The 10000-nt window shown below is 38.7% G+C and overlaps 1 protein-coding gene across 1 annotated transcript in view; it reads right to left on the minus strand.

Moving 5' to 3' along the window:
- Positions 1 to 8744, minus strand: part of plekho1b (pleckstrin homology domain containing, family O member 1b) — a 24545-nt gene extending 15801 nt beyond the window's left edge. The window contains exons 1-2 of the mRNA XM_042422785.1: positions 8401 to 8744; positions 3932 to 4078 (exon numbers count right to left, since the gene is read on the minus strand). Coding sequence (XP_042278719.1) covers positions 3932 to 4078; positions 8401 to 8427 — 174 coding nt within the window. The 5' untranslated portion in view covers positions 8428 to 8744. The remainder of the gene's footprint in view (positions 1 to 3931; positions 4079 to 8400) is intronic.
- Between the last annotated feature and the right edge of the window lie 1256 nt (positions 8745 to 10000).

Consider the following 10000-nt stretch of genomic DNA (forward strand, 5'->3'; position numbering starts at 1 on the left):
CTGTCAGAGACTAAATATTCACATTTAACGAGCTGCAGTCAACGAATCGATTCATGTTTACAGCTACAAAAAACAATTAACTGAATAATACAGAAAACAATCAGCTGATAAACTAATAATGAAAATAACTGTTAGTTTAACTTCTCAATCCAAGAAACAGTCTGCAGACGGTTCTCAGAGGAAGTTTTATGTTCTTGTTCTAAAGCAGATGTGGTCTGAGTGTGTGTGTGTGTGTGTGAGTGTGTGTGTGTGTGTGTGTGTGTGTGTGTGTGTGTGAGTGTGTGTGTGTGTGTGTGTGAGTGTGTGTGTGTGTGTGTGAGTGTGTGTGTGTGTGTGTGTGTGTGTGTGTGTGTGTGAGTGTGTGTGTGTGTGTGTGTGTGTGTGAGTGTGTGTGAGTGTGTGTGTGTGTGTGAGTGTGTGTGAGTGTGTGTGTGTGTGTGTGGTGTCACACAGGGTTTCTATTCCTGGTCAAACAGGAAGTTGAGCTGCTGACAGAGCTTCACATTAACCAAACTCCACCACAGAAGCAGAAGAGAGTCTGAGCGTCGGCACACAGCGAGGACAGCGACGACCTAAAGGACCTCATTTGGTTGTGAGTCAGTTTTCTTTAGAAGCTTCAGGGTGTCGTGTTACCGTCAGGAGGAAGTGAGAAACCGGTACTGATCTAAAATAGTCTGAACGCTGTTTTACTTCTGCTGAGATGAACAAACTGATGCATCACATCATCCTGCTAGAAACAACAGAAATAAATCAGCTGACCACCAACGAGTCACTACGCTCCAACACACACAGAGGATCACACGACCTTCATGTCATCATACAGAGCTGATGAGCAGCTGATCAGTGTTCAATAGACGGCGTGTTGACCTTTGAGTGGAGTTTGTTCTGTAAACGGTTGCTGAGTCGTTTCCTCTTCAACTGTCTGGTTTTATCCGACCAACAGCAAAATATCCAAATAAATATAAAAACAGAGATAAGCAGCAAATCCTCCAACTAGACGAGCAGGAAGCAGCAAATATCTGAAATCGTTGCTTAAAAAACAATTAATCGATTATCAAAACCGTTGCTGATGAATTATCTGTTTTCATCCATTAATCAATCCATTAATCAATATGGTCATTTTTCAAGCAAACATACAAACAAATGATCTGGTTTCAGTTTCCTAATTGTTAATTATGATCAACTGAATATCTTTGAGTTCTGGATTATTGATCAGACGACGCAAAACAGAACTAATCTTCTGATTGGCTCATTAGATCCCCTCAACTGATAAAACTCACCTTCAGCCTGTTCACACTTAACATGAAGTCACACTCTGCTCATTATTACTGTTGTGTTTTTAGGATTTAACTTTTAATTTTTATTGATTTGATTCTATTCTTGATCCTCACAACTACTGTCTGTGTCTGTAAAACACTTTGGCTGTTTTTTTAATGTGCTCAATAAATAAACTGACTTGACTGAACAATTAATCAATTAATTAAGAAAACGATCAGCAGATTAATCAATAGTGAAAAAAATATAGTAGTTGCAGCCCTAAATCATATTAATCAGTAAGTATCTACACAGGATTTGAAGCATCAATTGTCTTGGAAATATTAAAACTATTAGATATAAACCACATATTTTTCAAGAATATCTCATTAAATATGCAAATGTATTCATATCTTACAAAAAACTGTAAATAACGTGTATAACGTTATGTATCATATACAGTTTTCAGGTTATAAGTGAGCAAAAAAAGCAGAAAATAAGGTGTGAAAGAGAGTGTGAGCTAACTGAGCTAACTGAGCTAACTGAGCTAACTGAGCTAACTAGCATGTTACTGGATCTGCTGCGACTTCAGCTGACGTTTAGATAGATGACGGACCGCAAACATAAACACAACGTTCTGTTCACTCTGAACTTCTTTTAGAACCTCCAGAATGCTCCGAGTGTGAATTATTGTTGTTTCATGAATCCTTTTAACAAAACTTTAGCTTGTTCTCAAACTTGAATTACTTCATGACACTGAGATCATCATCATCAGCTTTTCTCACAGATATTTTAGAGATGTGACACTTTCACCATCACCACAAAGTCAGTTTCTGTTTCAGAAAGAAACTGTTCTGTAAAAATCATGACCTGATTTGAACCTGTTCATCCGTCTGGTTTAATAGTCAATGAACCGTCTTGTTCTCTGTCTGTAATAACGTGGCGTCCCTCAAGGAAGCATCCTGGAGCCTCTGTTCTTTCTATTAAACCTTATTTAGCTTTAAAGGAACACTTCAGTAAATCCTCTGGTGACTCCTCCAGAGTCACATGTTCCAGATGGATATTAGTTTCATCTCTGAATGTCCGTTACAGGACGGGGTTAGCCTAGCTTAGCACAAAGACTGGAAAAAAGGGGGAAACTGCTAGCCTAGCTTCCTAACAGAATGTGCGATGTTTAACAGATGTTCCCATAATTAAGGTTCTAACAGGATTTCAAAAAATTTCAAAAAAGGTTCTACGAAGATGGTAAATGGTAAACGGACTGTACTTGTTTAGCGCCTTTCTAGTCTTCCCTGTTGATCTAGCTAACTGTAGTTTATACATGTTCTACATGGCAATAATTGGTTTATGAAGGTTCTAACAGGATGTTTTGTTGTGAAAAAAGGTTCTAGCAGGATATTCAGCAGTCAATACTTGTTCAAACAGAGCTTCTTGTAGTTAATAAAGGTTCGAGCAGGATGCTTCGTTTGACGGGTTCTAACATGATGTTATTTAGAGAAGGGTTCTAGAGGGATGTTCTACAGTTGATAAATGTTCTAGTAGGACGATGTGTAGTTAATAAAGGTTCAAACAGGACCTTCTGTATAATATAAGGGTTCTATTGGGACATTCTGTATATGATAAAGGTTCTATGAGGATGTTCTGTATATGATAAAGGTTCTATGAGGATGTTCCGTATATGATAAAGGTTCTATGAGGATGTTCTGTATATGATAAAGGTTCTATGAGGATGTTCCATATATGATAAAGGTTCTATGAGGATGTTCCGTATATGATAAAGGTTCTATGAGGATGTTCCGTATATGATAAAGGTTCTATGAGGATGTTCCGTATATGATAAAGGTTCTATGAGGATGTTCCGTATATGATAAAGGTTCTATGAGGATGTTCCGTATATGATAAAGGTTCTATGAGGATGTTCCGTATATAATAAAGGTTCTATGAGGATGTTCCGTATATAATAAAGGTTCTATGAGGATGTTCCGCTCTGTGTGAGGTACAGCAGTGAAACTGGAGCTCTCTGTGTGTCTGCAGCTCAGTGGAGACTGAAACTCGACTCCTGCAGAACGTCAGTTTAGAAAGTGGAGAAGAAACTTTCTGTTTCCAGTCAGAACCAAAACAACAACAGAACTCTGAGAAACGCTTCTAATAAATACTACACACAGTACTCACAAGTACTCTGATGTACTTCTGTAATAATAAGGACATAACTAACAATAATTCTCAACATTGATTTATTTGTTGATTATCTTTCAGTTTAATTGATTATTTGGTTCCTCGTTTAACACCAAACACCCAAAAATGATTCTTGATCAAAAGTCCCAAAATATAACGAAACCACAGAACATCTGAAAATGATTCATTGATTACTGTCGTCATCCGTCGCTCAGCTCCTCTGTTCAGACTGTTAACGAAGTTAACCAGGAGTGATGACATCACACAGCTGGAACAATCCTACAGACACTCTGCATGCGGTCCGTCTCCATGACAACGCCGTCTGTCTCTCACATCATGTGGAGCATCACTGTCTGACACCTCGTTACAGCAGCGATAATTAAAGGTCGTTTTAACGAGGTGACAGCAGTCAGATATCTGTCTCTGATACGACTGCTGCTGATCAGCACCAATAATCAATCTATAATTAGTCACCTGGAGGCCACGCCCCCCTCTGACTCACCTCCTTCTCGCAGACGAACAGCTGGTCTCCCCTCAGCACCACAAAGCGGTTCTTCCAGATCTCTCTGAAGATCCCTCTCCCGCAGAACTTCCGGATCCAGCCGACCTTATCAGGCTGCGCGTGCTGCGGCGCCGAGTCCTGCGGGCCCTGACCACAGGAAACAGGAAACAGGAAGCTGTCAGAGCAAGTGAACAGCTGATCACTGCATTAAACTGTTATTCACTCACAACACATCGGGACAAGGGAACTTGAGTTTAGTTTTTACTAAATTCACAAAAAGTTCAGTTTTATTTCAGCTGAGAATAAAAAATAACATGAATATAATAAAATAATAAAATAATATAATAATAATAAAAGTTTGTCGTCCAGGTTGCTGCAGATTCATCAGGTGAGACGAGACTTTACAAATAATGAGGTCAAATAAAAATACTGATATACAAAAAAATAAATCATGCATTTGACTAAACTAGATTTTTACAAAACAGTAGTTTAAATAACTAAGAACTAAATTAATGACGAGATAAACATCATGAATAAAAATAAATATTTAATTTTGAAAAGTGTAAATAGTAAAAATAAAAAATACATTTAACTAAACTGGATTTTAAACAACTGAAGTTTAAATAAACTAAATTAACGACGAACTAAATTAATAAAGAAATGAGCAACATTAATACGAATAAAGTTAAGATGAAATAAATAATCATGAAATAAAATGAATAAATAAATACTGAGTCTGTCGTCATTTAAACCTCAGACGGGTGAAACATGAAGCTCAGCACTGAATCTGTTCCAGAGTGAAATGAAAAGCGTCTCCGGATGAAGATAAAGATCTGAAAACACTGTTGATGTTGTTGAAGAATAAAAGCAGCTTCATTCACACGCAGAAGTCTCAGTCTGTTATCATGCAGATTCACTCACATCCCTGCAGCTTCAGCGTCTCCGACCACCTGAGGAACCCCCCCCTCCAGACTCCCCCCCCAACCTCCAGACTCCAAACTCCAACCTCCAACCTCCCCCCTCCAAACTCCAACCTCCCCCCTCCAACCTCCAACCTCCCCCCTCCAAACTCCAGACTCCCCCCTCCAACCTCCAGACTCCAACCTCCAACCTCCCCCCTCCAAACTCCAGACTCCCCCCTCCAACCTCCAGACTCCAACCTCCAGACTCCAACCTCCCCCCTCCAAACTCCAACCTCCAGACTCCCCCCTCCAACCTCCCCCCTCCAAACTCCAGACTCCCCCCTCCAACCTCCAGACTCCAGACTCCCCCCTCCAACCTCCCCCCTCCAAACTCCAGACTCCCCCCTCCAACCTCCAGACTCCCCCCTCCAACCTCCAACCTCCAGACTCCCCCCCTCCAACCTCCAGACTCCCCCCTCCAACCTCCAACCTCCAGACTCCAACCTCCAACCTCCCCCCTCCAAACTCCAGACTCCCCCCTCCAACCTCCCCCCTCCAAACTCCAGACTCCCCCCTCCAACCTCCAGACTCCCCCCTCCAACCTCCAACCTCCAACCTCCCCCCTCCAAACTCCAGACTCCCCCCTCCAACCTCCAGACTCCAACCTCCAGACTCCAACCTCCCCCCTCCAAACTCCAGACTCCCCCCTCCAACCTCCAGACTCCAGACTCCCCCCTCCAACCTCCAGACTCCAAACTCCAACCTCCAGACTCCCCCCTCCAACCTCCAACCTCCCCCCTCCAACCTCCCCCCTCCAAACTCCAGACTCCAACCTCCAACCTCCAGACTCCAACCTCCAGACTCCAACCTCCAACCTCCCCCCTCCAACCTCCAGACTCCCCCCTCCAACCTCCAACCTCCCCCCTCCAAACTCCAGACTCCCCCCTCCAACCTCCAGACTCCAGACTCCCCCCTCCAACCTCCAACCTCCCCCCTCCAAACTCCAGACTCCCCCCTCCAACCTCCAGACTCCAACCTCCAGACTCCAACCTCCAACCTCCCCCCTCCAACCTCCCCCCTCCAACCTCCAGACTCCAACCTCCAGACTCCAACCTCCCCCCTCCAACCTCCAGACTCCAACCTCCAGACTCCAACCTCCAACCTCCAGACTCCAACCTCCCCCCTCCAACCTCCAGACTCCAACCTCCAACCTCCCCCCTCCAACCTCCAGACTCCAACCTCCCCCCTCCAACCTCCAGACTCCAACCTCCAACCTCCAGACTCCAACCTCCAACCTCCAACCTCCCCCCTCCAACCTCCAGACTCCAACCTCCAGACTCCAGATTCCAGACTCCAAGAGGGTCAACTGTGGGTCTCCATCATTTATTTTTTGATCAGATGTTTCCTGGTTTTAATGGTTTTATTCATTTCTAAAGTTTGACTCAACTTTTGTGCAAAACATGTTTTCTTTTAAAGTGCAATATAAAGAAAATAAACTTGAAACTTAAATAAATAAATGTTTTTATAGAAAAATGTCAAAATATTTCCCATCACACTCAATAATAAGCTTATAACTCTGATGATAAACTATATAAATACAGCATAACTTTATTTAACCTCAATTTACATTCAAACACACATTTAAAAAAAATGCAGCTGCAACTCCATTATTATTATTATTATTATTATTATTATTATTATTATTATTATTATTATCACTATTATTATTATTATTATTATTATTATTATTATTATTATTATTATTATTATTATTATCACTATTATTATTATTATTATTATTATTATTATTATTATTATTATTATCACTATTATTATTATTATTATTATTATTATTATTATTATTATTATTATTATTATCACTATTATTATTATTATTATTATTATTATTATTATTATTATTATTATTATTATCACTATTATTATTATTATTATTATTATTATTATTATTATTATTATTATTATCACTATTATTATTATTATTATTATTATTATTATTATTTGTAATAGCTGAATAGTTGAAGGCACAAATGTATTTTTATTTTCTGTCTGTTGTTTTGTTTTTTATTGTAAAAAAAGTTTTAAATGTCTCTTTACAGGATTTGCATAAATAAATATATTATTTCATACTACTTATTAAATATTAATAAATAAATACTAATATGATGCTGTAACTTATCACTATTTTCTCTGTGTTCAGTGTTATTAATTCAGAGTTTCACTATGAATGAAAAGTGCAAATTAAATATATTATTATATAATAATAACAATTTAAAACAAATAAATGAATTCATAATATAGTATACTCAAATACATCATTCATATATTAGAACTTTAGATTTTATATCACAATATCTAGTTTTATTAATAAATATTAATTTGGCTAAATATTAATGTAGTATTTTTTATTATATATTAGACTTTTTAAAGGTGATTTGTTTAATTTCTTATTTCATGTATTTTACATGTATTTAATTGTTTGCATGTATTTCATTCCTTCCTCTTTTTTGTCCCAAATCAATAAAATCACATTATTTTAAACTTGAACTCTGCAGATAAACCAGATGAACTGTATCAATAAATCCTAGAGGAGCCGATAAACAATATTCATTCAACAATAGAAACTGATCAACATAAATATCCATCAATAACTGCAGATGTATTGATCTGATGGTGTCAGTGCTTTGAACAGTGTGTTTCTGTTACGTATTTGTTTACCATTTATTTATTGATTGGTCATGTATTTGTTATGTAATGTTATGTATTCTTCCTGACTGCAGCTGGTCTTATCAATAAGGCCCCGGGACCCGCTGACAACCTCTAACATCAGTGTTCTGGATCCAACACGCTGCGTTACATTAATGCAACGTATTACTTATTATAAATGATGCACACTGCATACACTGTTTACTCCTGATCAATACTTTGTTTATTCATCCCATTCTACTCTATTTAATATTTAATCATTTAATCTGTAGCTGCTGCTTTTTATTATATATTTTATATCTTATATTTTCTAGGACTGTAAATGCTTCCATGTTTGTAATCTGAGTAAAACTGATTCTGATGTATTTGAAAGTGAAACGTCATTAAACTGTTATTAAATATAACAGAAACACTCTTCTCTCTCTGAATGTCACAACAACAATATTACCAAAGCATCGACGAGCTAAAATAACATTAATAAAACATTAAGATGTGTGTGTGTGTGTGTGTGTGTGTGTGTCTGTGTGTGTGTGTGTGTGTGTGTGTAGCAGTGTTTGTAATGTTGAGAGGTCATTAGAGGTCATTAATCTCTTTAATATCTGAAACTTATTAAATTATTATTATTATTATTATTTAAATTAATTTTTAATTGAATATTTTAGCGACGCCCTTATTTCGAAAAGCGGAAGTGGAGTGTTAATCCAGCTGGTTGGTGCCTTCAGAATAAAGGCTGGAACTGCTCCCGGGCTTTTGTTCCTCGCGCTCCGGCTTAACGTTTCAAACCGACACGAGCCGCCGGTCCGGTCCGGTGCCACGGCCGGGCCCGGTTCCGGTAACACTCACCCGTCTCCCGGAGCTGTTCTTCTTCATGCTGCCGGCGGACCGACGTTAAGTCCGTTCTGTCCCCACAAAGAGCCGCTGACCAGCGGGATGAAAGCAGTTAAAGTCCGGCAGGGAGGACCGGAGCCTCCGCCTCAGCTCCGCCGCTCCGCAGCTGCTGATCCTCGGTGTGACTCTGCTCGCCGCCCCGCTGCTCTCTGCTGCTGCCGCCGGGCTCCGCTGCGTTCTGACCCGGCCAGCCGCCGCTCTGTGAGTCGGTGTCCGGTTACTCCTCCTCCTCCTCCTCCTCCTCCTCCTCCTCCAGACTCCCCGCTGGCTCAGCGGCTCCTCGGCAGCCCCGCAGCGCCTCCTACTGGCGCGCACTAAGTGGCCATAAGTACGTGGACACGCCTCAGTTCCAATGAAGAGAAATTATAACGCAGCAACAATAAATCCATGAAGTCCCAGTAATTTACCCTTTAATAAGGCTTTAATTTAGTAGTTTTAATGGGATATTAATGGGATTATTAATGAATAAATGAACAGATGTGATACAAAATTGGACCAAAATAACAAGAAGCCACCAATCAATTTACACCTTAAAGGACCAGTTCACATGTTTTCAACTCAGTCTTAAACCAACAGTCAGTCATTAAATGAACATTAAAGCTGTGTTTCTTGCTGTTCATACTGACCATTAGAAGATCCTTCATAATGACCTTACAATGGAAGTGATGGAGGACAAACACAGTCCTCCTTCTGAAGTTAAGCTTTAATGGAATATTAAGGAGATACTTAATGGATAAATAAATAGATGTAATATAAAGTATTAAGATGTTTTCAAGAGACACAAAACTCTTAAAACTGACCAAATTTATACCTGATAGGTCTGAACCAGTTTCAGGGAGGTTTTACCCATTAAAAACCTACATAACCCATTAAAACCAGCATCATTCATCCATTAATAAAGGATTCTAGTGTTGCTGAGACTAAAGAAACCAGAAAATATTCACATTTAACAAGCTGGAATCAGAGAATTTGGACTTTTTCTTAAAAAATGACTCAAAACGATTAATTGATTATCAAAATAGTTGTAAATTCATTTTCTGTTGGTCAACTAATCAATAAATCAAGTATATTTGCCTGTTTTCTTTTAATCTTTTTGATGACGAATGAAACGAGCTCATGTTTAAAAACATCATTTTCATCTTTGAATTATGACAAAGAACAGATCAATAGATATTTAGTCCAATAATTCACTTTAACAATTGATCAATTAATCAGGAACAGAACAGATGAATCATCAATAATAATAGTTGTTAGTGGCTGTTTGATTATAATGGAGACAAACAGCTGCGACTAAAACTCACAGTTTCTCTGTTCAATCCAGTTTGTCAATATTTAAATTTGATTTGTCATTTAGGATAATAAAATAATCAATAACTGAAGGATTATTATTATTATTATTATTATTATTATTATTATTATTATTATTATTATTATTATTATTATTATTATTATGATTGTTTGGAGGCTTTAAAACAGTATCCCGGGGCGACGGCGTGTTTCAGCTCTGAGATCAGATCAGGGTCTCAGACTGATGTTGGTTATCAGCTGCAGCATC

Source organism: Thunnus maccoyii, chromosome 10, assembly GCF_910596095.1.
Source record: "Thunnus maccoyii chromosome 10, fThuMac1.1, whole genome shotgun sequence".
In the NCBI taxonomy this organism is placed as follows: Eukaryota; Metazoa; Chordata; class Actinopteri; order Scombriformes; family Scombridae; genus Thunnus; species Thunnus maccoyii.